At 57.4% G+C, this 27,683-nt stretch overlaps 1 protein-coding gene across 5 annotated transcripts in view; it reads left to right on the top strand.

Annotated features, from left to right (window-relative positions):
• Positions 1–27,683, top strand: part of CACNA2D2 (calcium voltage-gated channel auxiliary subunit alpha2delta 2) — a 168,781-nt gene that overhangs the window by 119,455 nt on the left and 21,643 nt on the right. For 2 of the 5 annotated variants that reach the window (XM_032193971.1, XM_032193969.1), the window contains exons 4-5: positions 14,047–14,106; positions 23,281–23,325. In XM_032193971.1, the coding sequence (XP_032049862.1) occupies positions 14,047–14,106; positions 23,281–23,325 (105 nt within the window). Of the gene's footprint in view, positions 1–10,283; positions 10,513–14,046; positions 14,107–23,280; positions 23,335–27,683 lie in introns of those variants that run through there. The other 3 variants (XM_032193970.1, XM_032193967.1, XM_032193972.1) reach the window with 2 other exon arrangements.

The raw sequence follows: 27,683 nt of genomic DNA, 5'->3' as shown, positions 1-27,683 counted from the left end.
AACAAATGCAGTTTCAGAGGTCCTTGGAAGAAAGGCATTGCCACAGGTTTCCTTGTGGAAAATTTTCACTCTTCCTCACATTCTTGGTGTTTTTTTTTTCTCCTTTCCTCCCATTTGGACAACAGAAAATTAGGATATGACGGGGAAGGTTGAAACAGATCAAAGTGGTTCTAAAGACTGCAAACTCAGCATGGCCCAACACTGCTGAGGTGTGTTAAGAGGAGAAGAACACCAACTGATGGTGTCTTGTCCAGGCGAGGTGGCGTAACCCTCGCTCTTCCTCGCTGCTGGCTCTGGGCCCAGTTCCTGGCAGCGTGCTTCCAGACGGACACAGAGAAATGACAGACGGACAGAGGGACAGAGAGAGCAACCAGAGGATTAGAAAGCAAGGGCCTGCTTGCAGATATTAGAATTAAAGGTTTGTTTTGTCGGGAGAAGGCTGAGGTAAAACACGGTAACAGCCTCCAAATACATAAAAGGTTCCTGTTGCAGGGAAGGAGAAAGTAATGAACTGTTCTCCATGCACGCTGGAGATGGGAAGGGAAGTAATAGGCTTAAATTGCAGTGGGAGAGATTTGCCTTAGATATTAAGAAAAACTTGCCAACTGTAAGAGTAGTTAAGCACTGGGATAGATTGCCTGGGGAGGCCGTGGGAACTCCATCACCGGCAGTTTCTTGAAAATAGGTTGGAAAAATACTCACCTGGGAGGGTTTGGTCCCGCTCGGGCACGTTGTGGCCCAGTGGATGGACCCCAGAGGGCCCTTCCTGCCCTGTGTTGGAGGTTCCTGCAGGCAGCCCGTGGCCACAGTCAGTCCTGCCATGTAGCACTGTCTTGTAGCTTCCACAGGCTGTGTCTCCTGCATGGCACTAAGCCTTTTGGTGTTTTCCTTTACGTTCATTCCATCCTCCACTTGCTAGCGGCAAGCCAGCAGGGCAGTTTTCTGTCTGTACCCATGTCTGAGGGTCTCAGCTTTCACCTGGGTAAATGCATGCTCCTTTCTGCCAAGATTTTCAGCCACATGAAGGTGGGACACGCACACATCCTCGTGTGTGCTGGCAGATCGGCACCTCCATGCTTCTCTTGCTGTGAAACCTTTGCGAGCTGGTGATATCTTGACCTGGAGGTTTCTTCTGGCTCCAGCTTTCCAGATGCTTGCACACTGAGCGAGAAACACACGAGTGGCCCCGCAGTCAGTCCAGCAGCAGCAGGCAGTGGGCAGGACGCAATCCTTGCTGCAGGAGGTGGGGTCCCTGCGCTTTCTTTTTGCTTAGCTGCTTGCCCAGCACAGCCTTCAGCAGGGCTCGGGCAGAGCCACATCTGCAGCACTTATTTATATATTTTTCCTCCCCTCGCTTCTCGGAGAAATCAATTCCATTCCCCCAAACAAAGGCAAAGGCCTTGAGGAGATATTGATCTGTGGCAGAGCCGGAGAGGGGAGTATTTGTGACACAGAGATGCTCTTTTGTAAGTAAAAGATAATTACCAGATCATGGGGACACTCGCTGAATGGGATGACATTAAATAGGCATCAGGGTGAAGGGCACTGGGGCTCTGAATGAAGGATTAAAATAGCGCTCTCCTCCCCGCCAGCAGCAGCCCCTCCTCTCCGCTTTCCCCTGCCCTTGCTCTTTGTCCCGTTCCTCACCCCTCACTCTCCTGAAGTCCCCCAAATCTCCCCCATCCCAGCTCTCTGCCCTCTCTCCCGGCTGCCTGTGCCCTGTCTGCCTGCTCCCATCCCAGGCACGGTGCAGCGCTGGCCCCGGCGCACCCACCTTACCCCTTCGCCCATCTCTGGCTGGAGCTGACGGGTCACTGTTCCCAAAATCAGGGTGACCCAAGTGGCTCTGTCCCAGGGAGCTGGGGAAGGAGCTGCCACGTCCACCCAGCTCAGGGGGAAGAGGCATTAACATTTAGAGATGAGTATCAAGCAAGGAAAAGGGTTTATCCAGGTACGGCGAGGGCGTGGACACATTTTACAGTGGGTTGGGAAGGGCTCTGGCTCATCCCAGAGCTCTCAGGGTCCTGAGAGCCTTCGCTCTCCTTGTGTGAGGCTTCAGATGGTGCCAAGGGACTGCACTGGGGGGTGAGGCAGAGGGAGGGCGGCAGAGCCACGGCACGCTGAGGGCACAGCTGTATTCATGGTGCAACGTGGTGACAACTGGGAGAGCCACAGGCAATCGAGTCTCCTAAATTACCACAATGCAGTGCTGCAAAACAACCCAAAATGTCACAGCACAAACCATCCCTTTGTGTTTACACTGCCAGCAGGCTTTTACTTCCTTGGTAAGACACCACAAACGGATTGCGGTGCATCGGGAACCCCAGGTGGGATGAACCGCCCTGGGACGGGCTGCTCGGGACCGGAGGGAGCAGGGAGGCTCCATGGGGACATCGGGAGGTGACCGTCCCACCGCCGGGTCCCAGCCAAGCCCCTGCCTGCAGCCGCCTTCAGGCTGGCTCTGTGGCTGCAGCCGCTGCGGTGCTTTTGGCTGTGCCCCTCCCGGGCAGCAGTTCCCCATTTGGCATTTCCTCAGCTCCCTGCAAGGCTCAGGAGGCAGTGCCGAAGCGTGAGCGAGGTGTCCGAGCAGCGAGCCGTGATTTCTGTGCATCCATCCACCAGCAGCTCCCTCGCCCAGCCCTGGCCTCGCCGTGTATTAAGTGCCTGCCATCAGCAGGCAGGAGCTGGCTTCGCAGCCCGACCGGCACTGTGCAAAAACAACGGAGCGGGGAAACCTTGTGCCTTTAAAAGAAAAAAAGGGGAAAAAAAAAAAGCCCATTACCATTATTGAATAAAATACCAACAATTAAAAAAAAAAAAAAAAAAAACTCTTTTAAATATTGTTGCTGCATTTCCAGCTGTTAAAATCTTCTGTATTTAGTTATCATAATAACAAAATGCCGAGGCTGATTTGAGCAGCGGGGAGGCAGCACCATTATTCAGAAGGGTTTTAAATGATCGGGTTTTCTTCGGCGCAGTGGTGCTCTCCTGCCTATTAGAAGTCCCTTTGTTGCCTCGGCACCTCCGGCCGGGGCGGCGGGGGTGGCACGGTGCGTTGGTGGAGGGCCCTGGCGAGCTCTTAGCAACTCGGCAGCCCCCGGCTTGGCGGAGCGGCGAAGGAAGGTGCTGTGCCGCCGCGGGGCTCCTTGCCGCGGGGAGAGGAGGAAGCGGTGCCGCTGGCAGGGGTGCCAGCGTGCAAACGCCTCGAAGGAGACCTGCAAAAGTTCCTGCTCGTGGGTGTTGAGGGAATACAGCTGTCGCTGGGAACGTTGCAGCGAGTGCTTAAAATAGCAGGAGCTGGCCGGCTCCATTTTGCTGGTGCGGCGCAGCAGCGGTTAGGAAAGGCTGGGCTCTGCTGCTGGCACGCGCTGCTTGCGACATCTCCTTCATTTCCTTCCTATAGAAAAACGCTATTTTTGTCCCATCTCCCCAAGGCGCTGAGGCTTGGCAGAGGCGTTAGGAAGTGCAGGAGGATGCTCAGCAGCATCTTCAGCGGGTGGGCAGAGGCGGGCGGCTGCTGCAGGCGGGACCACGCGGGCTTTGCGCAGGAGGGGCTGGCGGGCACGTGGGGAGCGTGTGGGCACCCGTCGGGACACACACTGCAGGTGGGGACCGTGGGGAGGAGGCCATGGAGCTCAGGACAGCGTGGCTCCATCGGAAAGAAGAAACCTGCCCCGGCTGCTGCTGCTCGGTGACGCCCTTGCTGAGGATGTGCCAGCGTCTTGGCGCTGGGAGATGGCTGCTCTGCGTGCTCAAGCCCACGGTGCCTCCAGGCAGGGCTGGAACCCCAGCAAGCCTCAGGAAGGAGCGAGGCCGAGGGAGGACACGGCCTGAGCCTCCCAACAGCCTCCTGGCAGCTGCCCGGGCACCCGCAGGCCATGTAAACACGCGTCCCCATATTGTCCCCAGCCTCCGCGCCGCTGCGGTGTGTTCCCCAAAAGGTTACCTCCAGCGAGCGGCGCCTTGTGGGTAATGAGATGCAAATTGATAGAGAGACAATAAGGCTGTCTTGTGAGCCGTTCCGACGGGGGCCAGTGTTTAAAAGTCAGCCTGATTGCCTCTCTGGCAATTTGCATAGCATTAACCGGAGAGATTTTCTTTTTAAACTTGAACTTTTTTTTTTTTCCAGAGGTCACCTCAAACTAATTACATCTCCGAGGCTGCTTTACAAAAGAGGGCTCTGCGGATGTGATTACAGGGTTTGGAGTGTAAGGAGGAGACTTTCCTGGCATGGGGAGGGGGGAAGGCCCCGTCCACGTGAACTCGGGCAGCTTTTCGTGCCTGCTCGGAGGCCAGTTCATAACAGAGCCCCGCTCACTGCTGTCGGTCCGTGTGGGTGCCGGAGAGCAGCACATGGGAGGTGAGAGCAGCAGGGCTGGAGCACGAGCACCCAGAAGGGCTCCATCCCCTCCCTTGTCCCCTCCAGCGAAGGCACAGCCTCCTGCCTGGCTTCTTCTTGGCAAGTTTGGGGACAGGACTCTGCCCTCCTGGGACATGCGGTGAGCAAGGGCTGGAGGAGCCAAGTCCGGGCGTGTTTGCGCCTTTTCCTTAACCGCAGTGGAGCCCAAACAGGGTTTTTAAGGTGTTTTCTGTTCAGCCCAGATAAACCTGGGCCGGGAAGTCGCCACCACCGCGCTGGGCCAGGGGAAGGCCTGGGCCTGGTGTTGCAGCAAAGTGGCTTCCCGGCCTGCCAGCCGGCAGCTTCAGCACAACCAATGCAAATGTGTGGCCAGCCACAGCTTTTACGGAGCCGCTCTCATTATCGGGCCTGTCCTCAAGACATGAAGCGCGCGTTTGGTGCTCAGTGATCCCGGGCAGGCGTTGGGCGGCCCCTCCAGCTGGCGTCTGTCTGACGGGGCCGCGGTGCTCAGCCCTGCAACGCGCAGCCCCCGTAAGGCAGCTTGGGCGCGGCGGCGGGTTTGAAGAGCCAGCTGGACAATTTTATGACCATTAATATCATTTGTAGTTATGCCGGCCATGACTATGATACAAATAATTAAATCTCATGCTTCACGGCGTCAGCTGATCGCTTGCTGCAGTCGGGAGCGAATCTCCGACGTGGAGCCTGCGCGCCTGGTTAACTCCAGGCGTGGGGCTCGCTCTGCACTCCCCTCCCTCGGGGCTCCTTCCTCACTGCCCTTTCTCCTGGCTGCAGTCAGGAGTGAGCCCCAGGGATCCTGCTCTCGTCCTTCACAAAAGCACAGCAGGAGAGGTCGCCACAGAGGCCCCTCAGCAGGGGCAGGCCCACGTTGAGTCTGCCTCGTGCTCTCCATCAGCGCCTGCCCAGCGTGTCCCCAACAGCCCGGCCAGCTGATGCCGGGGCCCTGACACCTCTCCAGCTTCCCCCAGTCCTCCCCACTGCTGTTTTTGGAGGAGCAGCTTGCTCTGTGATGGCAGCCCCACAGGTGGAGCCGCTCGAGTGGCATCGTGTGCCCCCGCCCCAGGTCCTCCGGCCTCTCGTTCGTTTGCCTCCCACCTTCTGGCCATCCCATACCCTGCGTCCTTGGGGTCTTTCCTGTGGGCTGCCTCAAAGCATTTGTCATTTCCCACCAAGCCAGCGTGTGGCCACCACCTCCTCCTGCAACGATCTTCAGCCTCCTCCTCCTCCTCCTCGGCTGCTGGAGAAGCTTCCCCTCCCAGCTCTTCCCTTCGGCCGAGGCCAGCTCCCCGCAGGCAGATCACCTCCTTCTCCCTGCCATCCTTCCCTCCTGAGTTTCAGCACGTTGGCCGAGATGCCAGGCCGTGGAGCAGAGCTCTCTGCATGCCTGCCAGCAGTTCCAGTTCTCTTGGTGTTTTCTCCATCAGCCCCGTCCTGGGGGTGTCGAGCTGGTTCCCAAGTCTTGGGGACAGAGGGCAGGTGCATGGTGGCACCTGGGCAGCTCCAGCCCTGCTGCTGCAATGGCTTTGTGCCTTGGTGAGCAAATTGGGGTGGGGAAACGGAGCAGAGAATATTTTTATATTTTTCCTTCTTTTTTTTTTTCTTTCTCTTTCCTCTTTTTTTTTTTTCTCTCTTTCCTAAAGATTGAGTATAATCAGAGCTAATCAGAAAATTATGAGCTGTCTGATTGCTGATTAGATTCCTAATGTTAATATAGTCAAGAAGCCTCTCTTAGTGTTGTATTTTAAGAGAAGTGTAAAAATAACGTCTTAGGAGAGAGTCGGAGCCGCTGGAGCAGCAGGGAACCCAGCGCTGGCTCCAGCGTTTCACCGCTGGGAAGAAATCTGGGCTGGCAGGGAGGGAAGGGACGGGCAGGATCCGTCACCAGGCACGCTGGAAGGGGCACAGGAGTGGGCAGTGCTCGGTGCTGCTCAGCACCATCATTGCTGCCCATTCTGGTTTCACAGGTGTGCCAAGCTGTGCAGTCTGGCCACCCATTTCTGAGCTTTCCACTGCTCAGTGTCCCCGTGCTGCTCCTCGATGTCCCCAAGCTGCTCCCTGATGTGGCTGGCAGGACTGGGCAGGCTGAGCCTGTGCAGGGAGCTCACCCACGCTCCTTTCCGAGCCGCACAGGATGCTCAGTGCCAGCCGAAGACCCGGCCTGCAGGTTTGCAAGCATCCCCCAGCAGTCCCCATGAATGGCTGAGCCATTGCAAAAATCTTTTGGGCATCGCAGGAGCAGAATTAGGTGGGGATGCTGCGTCGTGGATAGAAGCCTTTAGTCTGGAGAAGACCTGTAGGACCAGCTGCCACCTAACACGACCACGTCCACCACGTAACCACGTCCCTTAGCACCACACCCACACACCCCTGAAATCCTGCAGGGACGGTGCCTCTGTCCTGACCCGGTCCCAGTGCCTCAGCAGCTCTTCCATGCCCAAATTCATCCCGGTACCCCATCTAAACCTCCCCGGTGCAACTCGGGGCCGCTTCCTCGCATCCTATTAGTTACCACCTGAGATAACAGACCCGAAAAAAAGCAGCGTGCTGGTGTCAGGCACAAAGGAGCCGGGTCTCTGCTGCTCCTCACCTCTCCTTTCTGCCTTTCCACCTTCCCTCTGCAGCCCCCAGCAGCACGCACGGCGCTCACTCCCCGGCTGAATGGCAGGCATTGTGCTGCGGCACAGCGATGCCCCCGTTAATCAGCTCCTCTCCATTCAGCGCCTGCTCTGCCTCGATTCATCCCGACGGCGGTGCCATAGGACGGACCGTGCGCTGTAATTGTCCCCCATTGTCACCGCTTAATAACTTAGTATGATGTTATCGCAGGAATTGTTATGTGGGTTTTTTTTTTGCTAACTTTGATGAATTATATTTTGTTCTTAACGCATAATAATGTATTTTAAAAAATCAGGGAATGGTGAAAGGAGGAAGAAGTTAGCCAGAAGTCTGCTCTAATTGCTGAGCAGGTTCAGCAATACCAACGTCTGCAGCCTGCGGCTGGGCTGCTTTGGCTTCCAGGAACGGGCCTCTGCCTCCCTGGGTCGGACAGGCAGAACCCCACCAGGTATGAGCAGCTCCCAAGCGTTTGCCAGCACCTCTGGGCTTACAGTTCCCAAATCTACATCTGGCAGGGGAAGAAAAAAACCCGAATTTACGGCGATAAGCAGAGGGAGCCGGCTGGCTGCACGCAGAGCTGCCCGGCTGGGAGGCAGGGGAGGGCCTGGGATCGGCGAGGTGGAAGGCACGCACCCAAATGAGTTTTTCCCTGTAACACATGTCCTGACCTTTTTTAAAAAATGAAATCCATTTTTATTAATTTTTTCTTTTTATCACATTCGGCCGTGCAACATTAAAGATACGGCTGCGGAAAAGGTCAGGAAACGTGTAGCTGTTGAAATCTTGTTCCGGCTGATGGCTTTTCCCTTAGGGGAGCTCTCCTGCTCTTTTCTCCTCCCCCAGCCTGGTCTTTAAAGCACAAAGTGTCAGGGTGCCTGCGTTTTTAGGCTTAGCAGTGAGGCTGAAATGCATGCCTGAAGCAGGACCAAGGGGACGGCCCCGCAGGTCCTGAAGTGTTTCTGTGTTGAGGCTCATTGGGGAAATGCCAGAGGAGCATCGGGGCTCGGGGGAAGCCAGAAAATGGAGAGGCCTGGGGTGAAGCCACGAGGTCGCAGCTCCCTGCTTGGTGTTGGCATCAGGCCCGGCCCCATTCTCAGTGGGGTTTGCTCCTGCTTGGCTCCTGCTTGTCCTGGTCCCCCGAAGGAGCTGGTTGTGCGCTGCACTCACTGCGCTGGAAAAAGGCAGAGTTAACCCAAAGCTGCTCAGTTTTAGGCTGCGGGTGAGAGGATTTTTGAGTGGAGGGCAAGACCAGCGATGTCCCTGTGAAGGCCGTGGGCAGCCCGTGCCGAGCAGGCAGCTGTGCACGTGCGGGGTGCCCCGGCTTTCCGCAGCCCGCACGTTTTCGCCGTCTCGCTTTGTTTGCAAACCGCTTAATTAGCCGCCCGGCACAGGCAGAAAACGCTCGCAATTATTTTGAAAATGCCTCAAAATATTCCTCGGCACGGCTAAAGCAGATGTAGGGTGTCAGCAGGCTGATCGGAGCTCCGGGCGGTTTGTTGACTGGTATCTCACACGCGCCAGCCCAAATACCTCCCGGTATTCATGGCACAACCTGGTTCTGGCAATCGGGGGCCGCAGAAGGGGAGCCACCAGCATCATTTCAGAGAGAGCTCGGCTAATCCACAGCAGCACAGGCCAGCGTAGCCGTGCTGTGTTCCTAAAAGCAATCCCGAGGCTGGCATCCAGCTCCAGGATGTGGGATTTGGGGTCAGAAGGGCTGGGTTTGGTGCCGGTTCCCTTGCTGGGCCCTGTGCCGTTTTGGTGCGTCCTGTTCCCAAACAGCCGTTCCCCCGAGCTCTAAGTAAAATCGATTTTTAAGTGAAACTATCTTTTATAATTGCCGGTGAAATGCCTTGTGGTTCTGGTAATGGATTTTGAACTGTGACAAGTCCCACTCGATGATCGGAACTGCAGCTCCGCGGATTATTTGAATGTGATTTAGGGAGCGTCGCTGGGCTGAACGGGCTGGAGCTGGAGCAAGGAGGGGCTGGGGCTGGCGCTGGGGTGACACGGCGACTGGCACCAGGGACCTCGGGCCATGAGAGGGGCACCCACAGCCCCTCTCCCCTCTGCGGAGCCGCGCAGGGCTCACGATGCTCATGCTCAGCCCTCAGGAGCACGGAGCAAATGGGCGCAGGGCTCCCCGTTACTGGGCACTCTACAGAAAAGAGGGTGAGCTTCTGAGGGAATTGGTTTCCTTCTCTCCATCAGGTATTCCCCGAGGCTTAGGCAACGAGGATGCCTGATTTGCCTGAGTCCTGTTCATTTTGGGACACCGGTGAGGTGACACGAGGATCCCCCTGGCAGCTTGCTGCAGCAGCTCCATCACTTCCTAGCCCCAGAGCTGGGGCTTCCTAGCCCCTTTCTAGCATCTAGAGCAATCCGGGTGATGAGGCAGAGGCAGGGCTGCTCCCTGTCCTTGGTTTTGGAAAGCAAACATCTGCACTGGTGGAGGATGGAAGCAGCGGGAGGGCAATAACGCAGAGGTGCTTTTGAGGGGAGACAGAGCCAAAGAAGAGAGGCTGCGCCAGGCTCCGGCTGCACGGGATGCCGGTGTGGCAGCACTGCCCTTCTGCCCTTGAAGCTTTTCCATTTGCAGGAAGTTCAGCTCTGTTCCGGAGTCCTGGAAGATGCTTTTGGGGTAGGAAAAGCTGGGCAGTGCTGCTCTCCTTTTCCTCCTTCCCAGCGCTGGGGTCCCACTCCACACCCTCAGCACGGCACAAGCACGGAGATGACTGTGCCTTCGCATCCCTCCCCAGGTGTCCATGCCCAGCTCCTCGCTCCAGCTGCTGCAGTGCTCCGGTGAGGCCGGTTCTGGTGTTTGGTGCCGCTAGAGGAAGGGGAGCAGGGGAGCAGGAGCCATGAGAGGTACTGAGGCGATCAGCACAGCGGTGTCTTCAGGGCTCCTGGTGCCACGGATTACCTGTGTCAGGTCTGCAGCAACTCCAAGGCTGGCAGTGCCCCGGGTTTGGGCTTGTGGCCCTTGCAGCAGCACGAGGAGGATTGCTGGTGGCCTGGGTGGGCTCTGAGGAGGGCTCACCACTGCACCAGGCCCCAGCAGCGAGCACCAGCTGGGCTGGGAGTCAGATTTGGAAGTCCTTGAGGTATTGGCCACCTGCTCTTTGCTGAGCACCGTGCCTTTCTTCGCCCTCCGCCAGGCAGGAGAGCGTTGGCAGCCAGCCCCATCCCCAGCCTCCCGCAGGGGTGGGCAGGATCTGGGCACAAGGGGAGGAGAGAAGGGCTCCAGCCACCCCGTTCCCTGCCAGCACGGCCCGTGCTGCGCGGCGGAAAGAGTTATCGACAAACAAGTTAGGGCCGTGAAAGAGAAATGCTGCCGCGCTTTGTGGAGCCGCCTCCCTGATCAATACCCGGCCGTGGCTAAGCCGGCTGCCAACTGGATTGCAGATGATGGCTGCTGGGGTAATAAGAGCCCTGGGATCAACTGTCTCGGAGATTATTAGAGGATGAGATGCTTCGCTGCCTCGCGGTGTTTACTGAAGATTTATATTCCCTGGGTGTGTATCGGGGGGTTGTCTTCCTGTGCTGCTTGGCGATTTCGGATGGTGCACACACCGTGCCGCTGCGGGGCACGCGGGGTTGTGGTGGCAGTCGCAGTTTGGGGTGCCCCAGGCGTGGAGGAGAGGCGTGGTGCTGGAGGAGAGGCTTGTGCCGTGCTCCTTCCTCCATCCTGGGGGAGAACGGGCTGCCAGGATGGCTCCCGGGGCGCGTTCCTGCCTGGGCTGGGTGTTGCTTGGCTTCCTCTTGTTTGCTTTGAGCCTTCCCTTGTTAACCTTTTCCCTGTGTTTTGTTGCTTTTGGAGGAGGGCTGTTATGGCGCGACGCGCTGCGAACCTCCGCGGCCCCGCGGCGAGGGGCTGTTTGCGTCTTCAGCACGGATCTCTCCTGCCAGCTGTTTGCTCAGGTGCTGCAGGTTAATGCACTTCGTGCCGCTCCGGAGGCGCTGAGATGAGGGTGATAACTGAGAGCGGAAGGGAAAACGAAGGCTTAGCAGCAGCAGCTCCCCACCGCAGCAAAACCAGCCGCTCGGTGGCTCTGGGGAGAAGTCAGAGCTGGGAAAAGCACCCCAGGCTCCCCTGTGCACGGCGGGGAGGTAAAGAGGGTGCGAAGCCGCATTTCCCAGCCTCTGCTCACCTTTCAGCTGGTGCTGAGCTGGAACAGCAGGAAATGCAGCTTGGAGCGTGTTTCAATTCCTTCCCATGGGCAGCGGATCGCAGCGTGGGTAGATTAATCTGTCTAAGCCTCCAGTTGATGTGTTTTTGTAGGGCACAGCAAAATGAGCAAAAATCCTCAGCCCCCCTGTCCTACCCCAGCTCCGCAGCTCCCCGGGAGCCTTAGCACGGGTGTGGGTGCTTTATTTCCTTGGGGACGCGTGGGGCACCGGGGTGGCACTCCTGCTGTTCCGCTGCTTGGCCACCCATTGCAGAGGGTTTGCCGTAATCCTGCTCTATAAATCCAGCCTTGGCCTTGGGGCTCTCCGTGTAGCTCTCCAGTCTCTGCTCGGCTGCCTCCCGAGTTAAATCCACTGAGCTGAGCGAGTTGGGAACATCCTGGGCATACTTATGTGCCACGACTGGGCTGGGAAGAGAGATATAGCGGGGAGCATCGGGCCCTTCTCCTTTGGAAAGCCACGGGGCAAGCAGCAGCCCCCACTGAGCATGAAGGCGACCGGGGCGCGATGGAGACCCTGCGGCACCTTCCCCCCTCAAGCCCCCCAACAAACAGTCGCTGTCGGGATCTTGAGACGGCAATCCCTTGCAAATCTCCCGCTGGCCTTTTCTGCCCGGCAGAGCTGTTTCGGTTCAGTATTTGCAGCCCCTAAACCTCCTCTCCGTAGCCCTCGGTGGCTCCTCGGAGATGAACCGCGCTCCTCGGAGTGCACCGGCTGGGGCAGTGCAGCCTGCTGGCAGTGTGGCCCTGTCCTCTGGCCAAGCTGGCAGGTGGTTCACACCACTGAGGCGTTTTTGGTATTTTTGGTAATTCCTTTAATTGTTCCTGCTGCTTGAACCGCACAAATAACAGCCACGTTTGTCCATGGAGGACATGGGACGAGCACCGACAGGGAGCAGCGATGCCGCTGGGGTGGCGGAGCCCCGCTGCTGTTTCAGGAGCCAGTTTCCGTTCACCCGCTGGCCGTGTCTGCAGGCAGGGCTGTGCTCGGGCTGGGAGCCCGCAGGAGAGCCCAGGGCACACGGCACTTGCTGCAGCAGCGCTTTGTGCCTGCGAGCGAGCAGCTTTTGGTGGCCCGAGCACCCCGGGCATCTGGCAGTCCCTGCACGCAGCGTGGCTGGAGATGGACCGATTGATCCGCAGCACTTGACAAATAATGGTTTAATCGTTAGTAAGGATTAGAAATAATCCTTCAGCTGTATCGATCACGATCACGTTATTCACGATGAACTGTTCCCCGAGCCTGCTGTCGTGGCCGGCCCCACCGGGCACCCCTCGCATCTTGGAGAGCTGGAAGGGGACAGCAGCGGGCAGCAGAGCGGCAGTGCCAGCCTCTCCCTTCCCTCCTCGAGCTCTCGGTCTCCAGCACCATGCTCATCTCCCCCTGGAGCCAAAGGAGCCCGTGCAGGGCTGGCACAGCACCCTGGTATAGCCGTGCCACCCTACTGCCAGCTCCCCTATCCCTATAATGTGCCGGTTATCCAAAAAAGAACATCTGGATTATTTTATTTTATTTTTTTTGTAAACAAAGTTTTGTCCAGATCGACTTGACAAATTAACATTTTCCAGTGGAAAAATATATTCCGCTGAAGTGCCTGTAGCGGGTGCAGCAGTCACTTAGTGCACCATTTGCAACACTGCAGGCACTTCGCACGAGGCAATGAATAGTTAAAGATGTCCATAAATCTTCCCCGGGCCCGCAATAAACAAACATGCTCTTATCAAGTATAGAAAAATGCATATTTCATCACTGCTGCCTTAAATGCGACTCGGAATAAATGCTCGCCTTTAATCAGCCATCTCAGTGTATAAACAGAGCACAAAAGCTGCTGGGGAGGGGATGCGGGATTTGGGCCACAGCTTTTGCTAGCTGGAGCTGCAGGGCGTCCTGCACACCACGCGCCAGCCCCCCGGGGGCAAAACTGCCCCAAAAGGAGCTATTCCTTGGCTTTTCTGCCTGGCCACCATGTCCCCGATCCTCTCCTCGCAGCGCCCCGAGCTGGAGGCGTTTAACTTCAGCACCCAGCCCATAGCTGCTCTCCCCCCGTGGCCGCCAGCTGTTGAAAGCAGGCGCTTTGGAAATCAAGATGAAAAAAAAAGGAGATGAAATGAGGAGGTTCTGACCAGCCCGGGCTGAGATTGCACTGTGATGGAACACGCGTTCCCGTGCACCCGATAAGAACAAGCCCTCCACGTGCCAAGATTCACATCTCTGCCCGCTCGTCCCCTGCCCTTCGCTGCGCTCCTGGTGCCTGGCAGAGGTGCTGAGCGATGAGTTGGCAACGCCGGGGTCTTCTCCCCTCCATTGCGCTTGGGTCTGGCTCGGCTGTTTCTGCAACTGAGCCCCGGGGCTGTGCCAGGAGCTCTTTGTGCTGGGGCTGCTGCCCCACTCTTGTGGGGTCCTGGCGCTCAGGGGGTGTCAGTAATTTGGGGACCCGCCGATGACAGCGGTGCCCGGGGAGCGAGGGATTAGCGCTGCAGCAGCGCCGGCAGCAGGGCGCATCTGGGCTGGCTGCGTGTCACCACGATCCGTGAGCTCTCTCGGGAGCCTTTCTGGGATGACACGACAGCCTCGTTAGCCTCATGGCTAATTAATGCCATACTGATCAGCCGAGCTGAGGTGGTGCAGCCCTGAGCGAGTTCAGGTGGCAGCGGTCCTGCTGGGGATGCCGGCTTGCTCCAAAGAGGGGAGCAGCGCAGCCCCTTGAGCCAGGCAGCCCTTCCCCAGGCACTGCTGCCCGTGCCGTCTCCTGCCCCAGCCACGTCCCCTGCTGCCACCGGTGTGCCCCAGCTCGGCACGGGCTCTGCCCGACTCGTGTCCCGTTCTCCACGCTCACTTTTCCTCTCTCTCTTGCTTTGCAGAGGCTGGCCAACGCCGCGGAGAAGTTCCAGAAAGCCCACCACTGGCAGGACAACATCCGGGTAAGGCTCCGGCTCGCTCGCCCCAACCTTCCTTCCACTTGCCCTCCTGGCCCCTGAGCTCCCCGAGGTGCTGGGGACGCTCACGGTGACACTCACGGTGACACTCTCCATGTCCCCTTCCTGCTCCCTGTCCCTCGGCCCTTCCCTCCTTGCTCCCAATGATTTTTAAAGCGGGTGCTGCCCGTGCCACCTGGACGGCCCTGCCCAGCCCCAGCCCTAATGAAAGCCAACAAAGCAGTTCTGGTGGGAGCAGGCAGAAGGTGAAGGTTGAACAAAGTCAAGCATTTTGGCGTCGGGTTCCAGGGAGGGGTTTTCAGGGTGGGAGCAGCCGGCCTGGCGCTGGCAGAGGGCAGGGGCTCACGTGCCAGCCCCGCCTGTGGCACCCGACAGCAATGCCAGGCAGGGCTGCTGCTGGGGGAAGGAGCAATCTCGGCTGGGAGAGGGAAGATGTTGTTTTAATGATTGCATTTGACTTTGTAATTATGGCAGTGATAACGCTCAGCGGGAATCTGAAGTATTCTGCCTGGAAATGCTCTCAGATTCTAGCAGTAATACAAAAGGAAGGAAAGATTGTTTTCCTTTCGGCGCAAACGGAGCCTACAATAAAAAAAATCCGAGCCACCCACCCCTTCCTCTGGGTTGGGCCGGATCCTGCCCTGCCGCGGGACCCCCCTGCAGTAGCCAAGGGGCCAGCCCTGCTGCCGGGTCCTTTTGGGGTGCTTTGGGGTGAGTGCTGCCCCTGGGAAGGACACGGCTGTCACCACCGGGTTCCCAAAACACATTCCTCTGTGTGACGAGCCCCACACTTGGTCACCAGTGGTGTTTGTCAGAGGAGGAACCTCTTCTCCTTCACTGCGCCGGTCCCTGCGTGTGGCTGGGGCTTTGCACCTGCCCCTGCTGCTCGTCCATCACCAGCAAAGGGGGTTTGGCCAAACGAGAGTGGTTAGATGTCTCCACGGGACTTGCAGAGCCGAAAGTGGAAAGAGAAGTTGTGGGGGAGAAGAGAATAGGACCTGAAGCCAACTCCTGCTCTAGTAGACTCTCCTGCCGTTGGTGAGGGCAGCCACGTCAGTGTCTCTTGCCTCAATTACAAAAGGTGAGGTGTCCTCGCTGGCTGTCCCGTCCAGCAGACAACTGTCATTGGTACCCATGGTCACCAAGGCCTTTCTGCGTGAAAGCGCTGCCGAATTCCTGTCACTTCTTGCCTGAAGATGAGTGGAGGAGACATTAAGACATGGAGACACGTTGGTGAGACATGGAGATGTGCTCACCAACTGGGTGAGCGCAGCAGCTGGGGTCGGATGCCCCTCCAAGCTCAGCAGGACCATGAGCCCTGGAAGAAAACCTCCCCTGGGTCCGTCCCTCAGCAGTTACACAGGTTTTAGCCCAAATTTCCTCCCATCTTACACAGAAATGGCTGGCTTGGAGTCGAGATGCTTCAGGTCCGGGCGAGGTGGATGCTCAGTTTCCAGCCTGGCTGCTGGAAAACGCACGTTTGGCGCCGCTCCTTCTGTCGGGTTGTTTGTCCCCTGAGCCACCCGTGCTCAGGGCAAGCAGAGCCAAAGCAAGGACACCGGGGTGCTTCTGCTCATCCCCGCGGGAGCCATGGGTGGCTGCTGTGCCACAGGTCCCCCTCTGCAGCCCCAAATCGCTCCCTCTCCTCCCGGGGCAGTCTTGGTGATGGAAAACCACGCCAGGAGCAGCCGCAGCGCTGGGGAGCTCTTGGCTCATTTTGCCATTCGCGGCACAAACCTTTCAGAAATCCACTTTCGCAGGAAAAAAAAAAAAATATTTTTAACAGCACCGCTTGCCACCACTTAATCAAGGTAATTAGGAGCGAGTCACCCAGAAACAATGTGCGGCGATGCGTCACCGCGGAGCTCGCCGCAGCTTTATCAGGACAGCCCAGAGCAGGCTGGGGCGCTCGATGGACTGGCAGCTGGAGGGCTTTGCGAGCCACCAGGTCGTGCGTGCCACCTCCCGGCCCTCCGCATCCCTCCTGGCCTGCTGCACGCCGGGGCTGCGCCGGGCCCTGCCGCGGGGACACCCACGGGTGACGAGGACCGCGCAGCGCCCGCGGTGTCACCGCTGGCCGCAGCTCTCCCTTCCCCTCGCAGCGTGTCATTTTATAACCCCAAGCTGGAGTTTATGACAGATTGCACCGAGCGCGGTTATTTTTGTGTTTCCATCTGAATGCGTGACGGCAGATGCTGAGTGTTTGCAATGCATTAGTGCTAATGGCAGGACCATTAAACATTAGAGTCGCTCGCTGCAGATGGGTTGCTATGGAAGTTCAGGGGAAAATGAAACAAGAGCAGGAGCGCAAACGGCTGCCAGGCTGCTTCCAGCAGTCACTCAGAACCGATCTCTGCACGCAAAGTTTCTTTTCCTCGCTGGTGCTGGGCTTTTTGGTTTTCCCCCCTGCGTGCCCCTCCCAGACCTCAGCAGCAGGCGCAGGAGCAGCGGTGCCAACCCCCCCCTGCCCTGGCCGTGCTGCCCCTCGGCCCCCTGCTCAGCCACCTCCTCTCCGACCCACTCTGCTTTCCCTCAGGGCTTTCCCTCGGGGCTCGGGTGCTTGCCCAGCCCTTCAGACCCATCCCAGCACCGGCAGCCCGGTCTCGGCTGTGCATGCACGGAGCAGCAGGCAGGGCTCAGCACCATCCCTGCTGGAGGTGCCCCCCGAAACAAGTCACAGCTTGGGACTGATTTTCCCTGCTCCCTCAGCTCCCTCTTCCTCTTATTTTACCATGCAAGGCCAGAGCTCGCCCACGCCTCGGGGTCCCCAGCCTGGGCGCAGGGCGGTGACCGCCAGCCAGTGGTGGCAGCCGAGCCCGTGGGCACGGGGACCGTGGCCAGATCTGGAGGATGGAGTCAAAGGCGCAGCCTGCAAAATGCTTCTCAGGGCAGCGTGGTGGCTGCGTGTCGGTTTGCCGGGCGGCCAGAGCTATTTGTCCCTTTAAGGGACACTTAGACCCTGCAGAAAGCCAAGCCCACGTTTATGTGCACTTGGCAGCATTATATAAATTGCCTTTAAAAGTTGACTTCTTTATAAGCCATTTTCTGCTTCATAAAATGTTTATTACTGTTGTTTTTCTCCCAGTTCTTCTTCCTCGCTGCATTTTTTCCCTGCTACACCAGAAAGCTCTCCTCTTCCTCCTGCTGCCCCTCTGCCTCCCCTCTCTCCCTGTGTTTCAGGTGCAACGTGCTTCTTTTGGGCTCCATCCCAGTGGCAGGGAAATCATCTCAGGATTTAACTCCCCTCGCAGGGCTCGGCACATTTCAGCACCACGTTTGCTGTGCTGTTTTGTCCCTGCTTCTCCGAGCGTGCGATTTATGGGACAGCTTCCCCGTAACAAGCCCACATGCCACCCCTTTATGACGGGCGTATTTCCCAAGCAGATTCCCACCGAGCACGCTCGCCGAGCCGCACTGTGCTGACGTGATGGCGTAATTTACACCCAGTGCTTGCCATGCTGCGGGTGAGGACGTGGGGGATTGTGCCACATGCACCTTGCCTGGAGACACTGGGGCTGCTCCAGCGACCTCGATCGGGGCGCTTGAAGGGGTCATTGCCCTGCAGACCCTTTCTCATGTAAGAGCACTCGCCACCTGTTGAGCTGCAGGTAGAGCAGGCTGCAAGAAGGGGCTGTCAGAAACGTCACTCTGGGAAATGCCATTTTTATTTCTCCAGCAGGGTTTTTCTTCTCCGGGCTTTTGCTGCTCAAAATGGTCCCGCTCGGAGCCGCCGAGCAGCTCAGCCACAGAGAGGCACACCAGGCGCTGGGCAACCAAACAGCAGGCTTTAGGCACGGGGTGAAGCACGGCGCTTTCTGCTCGGGGTAGGTTTGGGGTCGCTGTGCCGTGCTGTGCCATGCCACAGAGGTGGCAGAGGGAGCCCAGGCCTCCCTGCAGCCCCGTGGTGCTCCCTCCATCAATAATTCCCACGTGCAAACAAGGAAGCAAATAACAAAGCCCAGATAATTTCAAGCTCCATTAGAAACGAAACTCAGGGGAAAACGGGATCACTGTTTGCCAAATGGGGAAGGACAGGATGAATAGCAGAGATTTCTCTGCCAGGCTCTCGGTGGGGACTGCAGAAGAGCCCGGCACGGTGGTGGGGGAGCGCAGCTGGGTGCCCCACTCCGTGCCTGCGCCGCGAGCAGCGGCCGTGCCGAGAGGTTGCTGGCTGTTTCTCTCTCTCCCCCGGTTTGCTGTTTTCCAGGGCTGCACCAAGCTTGGCGTTCAAAGCCTCCTTAGAAGGGCAAATGCAAGTTCCTTATCCCCGTTTCATTTTTCTCCTCCTTTAATTACAGATCCTACTTATCGGCTGAGAACAGAAAGATCGTCGCCGTAACCTTGCACTTGCCCTTGTAGAAGGTTTACCTAAAAAGTTAGAAAATAAAATCAAATACTCTAATTTGCAGTCGTCTTGCCATTTCAAACCCAGTTTTCATTACAGCACAGAAAGTGCATTGAAGCTGTGTTTATAACCCCCTTTTAGATAACAAATCACATTTTCTTTTGGCTGGCGAGTGTGTAGAATTGATATTTTTTTTTTTCAGTTTAATGGGTTTGTGTGTTCAGGAATGATCTCCATCAACTGAGAGTCTTTATTGTGTTTGATATAATGTCAGCTTTCATTACGCTCTGAGAATTACTGTGTTAAAGCACCAACCTTGCTGTAGAGCCATTCTGGCCGAAAGCAGAACAAGAAAATCATTCACAAAAAAACGCGGGGCCGCGCTGTTCGCTCTCCAAAGAAGTGGACGTGCCTCGAGGGGCTCCTCTCACCCCGTTGGCGTGGGATGGACTGTGCCGTGGGCACGCCAGCTGCCAGCTCTCCTCTGCACCACGCCGTGCCATGCCGTGCCGTGCTGTGCCGTGCCATGCTGTGCCCCATGGGGCAGGGTGTCCCGGTGCCCAGGAGGGGAGAGGCAGGCGCAGGAGGACAGGAGGTGCCGCGTGCTGCCGGATGGTCGGCGAGGCGTGATCAGATCAAGCATCTTCTTGGGGAGATGAGAGGAGTGTTGACGGGTCACTTAAATATTTCCCCAGCTCTGTCAGAGAGGCAGAGGGAGGAAATTGCTTTTTTTTAAAAAAAAAAAAAAAGATGCCAAGGGAGATTATGATGCCTGCTTCCACCTGTCCTTGGGAATGGGCTGTGCTGCTGAGTGCGCTAAGGGGGCTGGCATGGAGGGGCCTGCGAGGGGAGATGTTCTGGTGCATCCAACAGCCCGTGGTGGCTGTGCCTTGGCAAGATCACAGAATCACAGAATCACAGAATTTCTAGGTTGGAAGAGACCTCAAGATCATCGAGTCCAACCTCTGACCTAACGCTAGCAGTCCCCACTAACCCATATCCCTAAGATGCATCACAGCGTGGAAAATGAACGGCGGCTGTGAGTAATGCCCCGTCCCTACCCTGCCCCACACACCGCCGAGAGCTGCGCCAAGCGCCGGGGCCTGGCTTGCGTAGGAAAGGTGCATCTATAAGCAAATCCTGTTGTTATTTCTGTGTGCTTAATGGGTCAGGGACACAAAGAACTCTGTAAATATTTACTGCCCGTTATAAATGCTGATGGCAGTGGAAGGAGCTGTGTGTGAGCGGAGTGGCTGGCGCTTTGCGGGCTCACCAGCTCCCTTTGCTCTCCCCAGGCGCTGGTGGCACCGGCCCCAGGCCAGGAGGGCCGGGCTGTGCCCAGGTTTGAGAAGCCACCAAGCGCCAACACCTGACCCGTGAGGCTCCAACATGTCCTGGGTCACAGCACGACCCATCCCCGTCCCCCGTCTCCGTCTTCCCCACCACCCTCCGAGTTGCTCCTAGCGGCCTTGGAGGCAAACCACTGCAGGATTTGGTTCTTCCCGAGCTAATGAAGTCTGGAAAGAGATTTCACGGCCACAGGGGTCACCCACCCGTGCTGCCTGGCAGAATGAAACCCGTAGCTAGGGGGCTGAGAGGGACCAAAGTCAACGCAGCGCAGCGGGAGCTACCTGCACAGTCTCGCTTAGGAGCCGCAGTGCCCCCAGGGCTTAGGATTAGCAGAATGACCCTTACGGGACACCAGCAAGAAATCCAGAGGGGGACAGCAGATCCACGGGAGAAGGATTAGATCAGCTCGGGTGAGAAAAGCTGCAGAAAGAGCTCTGGAGCCCAGCATGAGCTCAGGTGTCAAAGGCTTCAACTGTGCCCTCAGCTGCTGCAGAAGTGACGGTGGAGGCTGTAGTTTGCCCTAGTGAGCGTGGGGCACCCGGAGTACCCACTTTGACCAGGCACCGCTGCCCTGGGGAGCGGGCTGAGCCCATGGCACGGGCTGCAAAGCGCCCAAAGCGCCTCGTCCCTGTTAGGGCAGTGCCAGCCGTCCCACAAACACGAGCCCCGCAGCTGCAGCCTCCATCCCAGGCTTCTGTGGGATGGAGGCTGCAGCTCCATCCCGCAGAAGAGACGTGCACCACTTGCCACCTCGCCAGGCTGATAACAGCGCGGCTTCAACCCCGCCGGGCTGCAGCGCTGCCATCAGAGTGCTGACCTTTCCAGTGTTATTTTTAGTTGCTGGAACTGTGAAAAAAAAAAAAAAAGTCCTATTTCAGTGCCTGTGGAGGCTGGGGAGGAGATGGTGCCCTCTCCCCACGGGCTCTCCACTGTGCTGGCACCGGAGCCTTTCCAGCCCTGGTCCTTGTCCTTGTGTTTCGGAGCTCAAACCTCCTCTCTGAGCGCGTGGCACAGCTCGCAGTGCTGGAACAGCATCCTCTCGAGCAGCTGGAGAGAAATCGGCTTGTAGCTCTCAAGCAGCTCACAGGCTGCTTTAATTAATTAGCTTCTCGTGTAGGGGCTGAGCTGGAGGAGCGGGAGCACTGGGGCTGTTCGGGAGGACCCAGGGGAGACACAAAGGGCCTGGGTTCCCCAGCAAGGTGCTGGCCCGGGGCAGCCCCGCAGCCCCGTCCAGGAGCGGACCCCAAAATGTGAGGGCTTGGTGCCGGCACCCTGCTTCCTGGGTGGCTTCACCAGCTTGTGCAGATTGCTCCGTGATTGCGCTTAACTCCCAAGGTAATTTCCAGGTACCTGAAGACTAAAATTACCCCGTGCTTCTCCCACAGCGATGCTCGCAGTGCCGTCACGCAGCTGGTGTGGGGGGTGACGGTGGAGCACACGGGCAATTAACCCAGTGCCTGCCTCCCCTTCACCAGTTCAAACCAGCAAAGTGCTCCTGCACAGGCTCATTGGCAAGAGGCGAGGGCTCTGCCTGGGGGCTCTCACCCCGAAATCCCTCAATATCTTCCCCCACTTGTTTTCTTTATTGGTATTTATTCTGAAAGACTCCGGAAATACCAGTGCTATTTACACAGGCCGTGTGCTTGATTTAATGTGGACCAGAGGAGGAGGAAGAGAGGATTAGGTGAAGAAGAAGAACTTGGCTTTAAAGGCAAATATGAAGGAGAGGAAATTGTGGGGCTCCCTGCTTCCCCTCAGGAGACGCCAGCATCCCTGGGATGGCTGCAAGGGGCACGGGATGGGGTTGCAGTGACGTTGGCTGTCCTGCACAGACCTCATCCGAGGCATGGAGCGGGGACAGGAGGGCACCCGACTGCTCCTGGCGTCATCAATGCCGTGGTTTAGGACTCCCCAGCCATGGGGGAGGTCCCTGATCCCCAAGGACCAGTGACACCGGGGCCGGTTCTTCCCCTCACCACCACGGTAGCGGGGCCGCCGCGTGGCAGCGGGGAAGGGAGCTTTTTGGAGGAGCCGACAGGAGATAAAATGAATAACAAAGCACCTTCTGGATGGCTGTTGTTAGTCACACTCACTTCTGATTAAAGATCATTAGACATGAAATTAGCTCGTTTGTGTTACGGGTCTCCCAGGGGTTCCTTTAATTACGGCGTGCAGATGGCCGCAGACCTGGGGGGACGCGGCGCAGGCAAGGGGCAGGGGTGTGCGCGGGGCCGCGGCGGTGCGAGGAGGGTGCCGGGAGGCCATCCGCAGAGAAATTAATTTTTTTCCCTCTTCTTGTTGTTGTAAACCCCTCAGCATTTCACAACAAATCACAGATAATTAATAAGTACATTCCCTTAATGACTAGGCTTTTTAATAGCAGAAATTGGAAGATGCTGCTTCGTGGTGGGTTTTTTTCTTTCACTTTCCCCTCTCGGCTCTTCCTTATTGCGGCAGTCGGAGCCGGAGGGGCTGCAGAGGAGGATGCTGAAGCCAGCGTTGGCAGTCCCCATCCTGCTGGGGCGTCACCAGGAGCAGTGAGCCAGGGTGCTGAGCGTGCTGGGGACAGCCACGCTGTCCCCGGTCCCCAGCTCTGGTGGCACGGCCCCCCCAGGCTTTCCTCCAGCAGCCACTAGGGGCTTTACCCCGGCCTCACTCCCCTCCGGGGTGGCTCAGCGATCTGCCCCCATCTCCTTAAGCTGGGTTTCCATCCTCCGTGGCTGCTCTGAGCGTGGCTGGCTTGCCTCTTTAGATAATAGCAGCGCGGAGCATCGCAGGGGAGAGAGGTGGTTGTGCACAGCGGCTGCTGCGGGCTGCTGGAGCAGCAGACAGACGTGTCACCCCCCCATCGCCGCCTGCCTTCACGCTCGCATCCCTGCACGCAGAAGAGAGCCCCCAAGTGCCCTTTAATTACCCCTTTTGATGGGAGATGAAATTCTGTTTTGACAGTATTACGGCTCCCTGAATTGCCTGCCTCTTTATGAATGTTATCAGCTGCCTCACGTCCTAGCAGGCAGGCAAGAGGAGTCTGAGCAGACCTTTCTGCCTAAATAGCTTCTAAATACCCCAAATTAACGACGCGCATTTGCGTGGAAGCAGGGATGCTGCTCGCCAGTTTCAGGCACGCGGGAAGGAAGGGACGGCCACCCCGCTGCGCTCCTCTGCCCGGCTCTGCCGCAGCATCCCGGGTGCGGGGACGCTCAGCCGTGTGCCACACGGGTGGCACCGTCCCGGGGCTGTTTGGCCACGCAGGAGGCAGCCAGGTCCTCGGAGGGCAGGCACAGGACATGGAGGGTCCCAGCACTGTCCCCATCACAGCCTGGGGCAGGCGGTGCGGTGTGCCCAGCGGTGCGGTGGCTGGTGGAGGCGCAGAGGGATGGGTGAGAGGGAGCGGGGGCGGTGATGGGGACCCCCGGGGGTCCTCCCGCGATGGGCACTAACCCAGCTCCCCCCTCTCTCTGCAGGAGGAAGACATCGAGTACTACGACTCCAAGGCAGACACGGAATACGTGAGTACCGTGAGTACCGTGAGTACCCCTGCTGCGCCGCGGGCACGGGCTCCTCCCTGCGACCCTCTCTGGGGCTGTCCCACACCGCTGGCGGGGCTGCCCCGGGGGTCCCAAGCTCCGCGGTGGGCACAGCGTGGCTGTCCTCATCCATCTGTCCCCCAGCGCTGGGCCTGGGAGCAGCCGGGTGGGCAGGTCCCTCTGCTGCTGCCAAAGTTTCTAAAATTAAAGCCGGCATCTGAAATTCAAATGAAGAGCAAATCTTTAATTAGAGACCGAAGCTAATTCTCTGCCCCCCTCCCGGCACAGCCGTCCTGTGATTTCTGGCAATCAGGGCTCGAAATCCGCACCCGACAGCTCCGTGCTGCCCGTGCCCCCGAGGGGGCTGGCGTTCGCCCGCGTCACCCACGCTGGTGGCACGCTGGGGACATGATCAGCAGGGCCAGATCCTGCCTGCTGCTGTACGGGCCCCACCAGGAGCAATGTCTGACCTGGGCTTGGGCAAGCTCAGGGTGGGTCTTGCATCCTCACTCCATCCCACCGCGACTGTCCCCTGCATTAAAGCAGATTTTGGGTCAAAAGTGGAGAAAAGGAGATGGATGCTGAAATAAAAAAGGAGGGAGATGATACCAGAAGGTCTGAATCGAACTAAATAGCGGCCTTTCCATCTTTTCTTTATTTTGCCTCAATTCTTATATTTAAATTGAGTAGGATCTGGCTGAAATGAAGTTAGTTCTGATAGACAAAGCCTATTCAATGTAACTGGGACTTATTCACCAGCCTTATGCCACGTTTTAACAAGGGGGAGGAAGAAATGAGCTTCCTATTCATTTTGCTCGCACTATCTTCCTAAACAGATTCTGGATTTCATAGTGGTTTTTAACAACTGGGATAGCAGAAAATTTTCCTGGGGGACCACAGGGCTCTCCACATGTTTACAGAAGCAAAGTTTTCACCGTTTCCTGCTAGCAAGGGATGCAAAATTCATCCACGGAGAAGCATTGAAATCAGCAGGCTGGGTATCACAGGCAGAGCAGCGCAGAAATGAAGCGATTTTCAGTTTTTATTATTCTGCGTGTGACAGGGGATGATGCCGAAATCAGGCCAGCGTCCTCGGGGATGTGCCGTTCTCTGCTGGAAGGGTTTCCCGGGCTGTAAAGTCGGGTTTTGCTGCTGCAGTTCAGAGTTGTCCCCGTGGCATGGCAGCACCCATCAGGGCCTGGCGTCTGCCCTTTGGGGGGACATCCCCATCCCTGTCCCCTGCAGGACTGATCCCCCTGCGGTGCCTCTGGCAGCAAACCTGGGCTTCGTGCTGGGTGGCTCTGCTGACCCTGCGGCACCCAGAGGTGGCAGGGCTGGAGGGGGCCTTTGCTGTGGCCACGCCAGGGGCTCGGAGTCATTTCTGGGCTGGGAAATGCGGATTTGTGCCAGCTGAACATGCCCGTGGCGGGGAGCAGAACTCGGCGTTTAGAGCAATTAGAGGTCGGAGCTTTTCATTTTGTCGCCCTCTGAACAGAATATTTTCGCTTCTCCAAGACATTTGGGGATCTGCTCCGCGTGGTGCCCGGGGGCTGCAGGGCTCAGCCATGGGCCTGCTGCCCCGGCACCCAGAGCACCCCCTGCCCACCTTCCCCCCTCGCCAGCCCCGGCACCGCTCATCGGCTGCACAGAGGGGAGGGAGGAGGGGGAACGAGCCCTGAAATGTCAGCAGCAGATGAAGGGTGTTGGAAAATTTAATCTTCCAACTTCCTCGACTCATGTGACATTTGGATTTCCTCCCGATAAGCTATCAGCCTGAGAAGTTTCTTTCTTTTGCCTTTTTTCTTCTTTTTTTTTTTCCCTCCCTCCCCCCCCCCCTTCTTCTCTCCTCTGGCTGGTAATTTAAAAATAAATGGTCTAGAAAGATCTCTAAACAGTACCTTTGGCAAAGATTAAAAAAAAAAAGAGAGAGAAAGGGGATCGGGGAGCCGGCTAGCAAGAGAGGCTGATTGTTATTTATAACCTGTGCTGCTGTAAAAGCAGGAACGTGGCTGGAGAACGCGCTGCCTGCCTCCCTGGCATTAAATTGCTGGATTTCAGGAAAAGCTGAGGAATTTAAGGTGGAGAAGGGCCCTTCTGCAAGTGCCTGGGGTCCCTCAGCCGGTGCCTTGGGCCTTGCTGTGGGAGCAGAGGGCAGCCCCGCGGCCCCCACCTCGCTCCCTCCCCACCCCGTCTCACCTCCCAGAATCCAGCCTTTCTGGCAAAAGTAAGAAAAAAAAACCCACACCCTCTGATTTCCTAGTGCTGAGGATGAAATGCTCCCGGGCCCCAGGAGCAGCAGGGCGTGCTGTCACCACCTCTCCTCCCCGCCACCTTGTGTGACCTTGGCGCTGCTTGGGGCCGGCTGCGGGGCCTGCAGCCACCCGCGGCCGCGTGCTCGGCGTCCTCATCAGCCCGAGCAGCCGCAGCGCCTGGAAATTCACATTTCGCCGGTTTTTGATGCGGATCGGTGGGAAATTTCCACAGATGATGAGATATTTTGAGGTGATCTGCCCTTGCGAAGGGCTGCGGGTAGGATGGGGGTGCCGGGGTGTAGCCAGCATGGCGAGGAGGGACGAGGCGGCGGGGCCGAACCCACAGGCCGCATCAGCCGGGCGTTTGTCATCGTTGCTGACATTTAAGCAGCCCTCATTAGCGGCAGTGGCTCGTTCCCATGGAGATGGACGGGGGCGTTCGCATCCGCTGGAGCTGCCTCGCCGAGGCACAGCGGGGCTGTGCCAGGTCATGCGGCCCGAGCCCCAAACCGCAGCGGGGGCGCCGCTCCTCTGTGCCCCCCGTCCATCGGGAGCAGACGGAAAGGGAATCGACAGTGGTGAAATTTGGGGTAAAACCTGCCCAAAGTGCTGGCTCCTGGGTGTTCCTCACTGATCTGAGGAAAACGGGGGAGAAAAACTACAGAACCACAGAATCGTCTAGGGTGGAAGAGACCTCCAATATCCCCTAGACCTAACACTAACCAGTCCTCCACTAACCCATATCCCTAAGCTCTACATCTAAACGTCTTTTAAAGACCTCCAGGGATGGGGACTCCACCACTTCCCTGGGCAGCCCATCCCAATGCCTAACAACCCTTTCGGTAAAGAAGTTTTTCCTAATATCCAACCTAAAAGAGCCCTGAAACAGACTAGAAACAGGCCGTGGCTTTCCACCCAGCTCCTAAAGCCCTGGAGGTGGTGAAAGTTCCCAGCGCGACGGCTCCTGGCTGAAGCAATAAATGGGTGTGATACCGAGGCATCACCAAATAAAAGGCTTCTAGCGGGGTGTATCAAATCAGGTATTCAGATCTGTAGCATCTGTTTGTGTTCTGTTGGACCTATCTTCACATTTCAAAGATAAAATAGATGTTTTGGAGTCCTTGTGAAAGGAAATGATGAGAAACGCTGCAAAATCCAGCTAGGGACCCGCCAAGGTGCTCTCAGTTAAAGCGATGTAAATCCAGGAGAGCTTGAATCATTTTCTCCTTTGCTCTAATCCACCAATTTAATGTGGGATTTCTTCCCCTGGCCCCATCCATGTGGTTTCCTTCAGCCCAATCCAGCACCGAGGTGCTGCTGCCCCTGCCTGGGCTGGCGATGGCTTCGGGCAGCTTCATCTGGGCAGCGATGACCCCGTCCCAGGAGCCAAATTCCTCCTGGCCTCGACAGGGCTATCTCAGCTGGGGTCAGGAGATTTATGGATAAAGGGTAAACGTAGCTCGGATACCATCAGCTCGCCGTGGGTCTGCTTGCTGTAGGGGTGTCAGTGATGCATGAAGTGTCCTGTGTACAGATAGCTGCGTATTTGTCTCCGAGATCTATACATACGCCTCTTTACAGCTCCATGAATGAGAGCAGCCAGACAGCACCGAACCTCGGAGAATACAAATTAGCCCCTCGCAAGTGGGTGATATCAGGGAATAATGATAAACACGGGACCGGGAATTATATCCGGGGGTTCCGGCTCCGGTGACACTGTGAATAAATTCAGCAGTGCGGGGGGAAGAGCGGGGAATTGATGTTCCTGCCGGCGGGGGTCGCCAGGGCTCGGGAGGAGATGTTTGGGTGGCAAAGCAGAGGTTTGGGTGCTGTAAGTTCCCCAGGGCAATGGCTTTGTCCAGCGTTTGCCACCTCCCTCCAAAGCCCGTCCTCAGCCCTGAATGAGGCCCGGCAGGGACACGCCAGGCTCGCAGCACAGAGAGCTGAGCCCCACGTTTGTGGCCGGACCCGCTCGCTGGGTATCTCGCGGCACGGCCGCGGCCTTTTTTCAGCCAAGGGCACCAGGCGAGCTCTTCTGGGGCTTCGCGGTGGGTCAGGCAGCCAGGTTCGTTCCTTTTCTCAGGATTT

This window comes from Aythya fuligula, chromosome 10, assembly GCF_009819795.1.
Source record: "Aythya fuligula isolate bAytFul2 chromosome 10, bAytFul2.pri, whole genome shotgun sequence".
Lineage (NCBI taxonomy): Eukaryota > Metazoa > Chordata > Aves > Anseriformes > Anatidae > Aythya > Aythya fuligula.
This window is presented reverse-complemented; position numbering and strand designations above follow the sequence as displayed.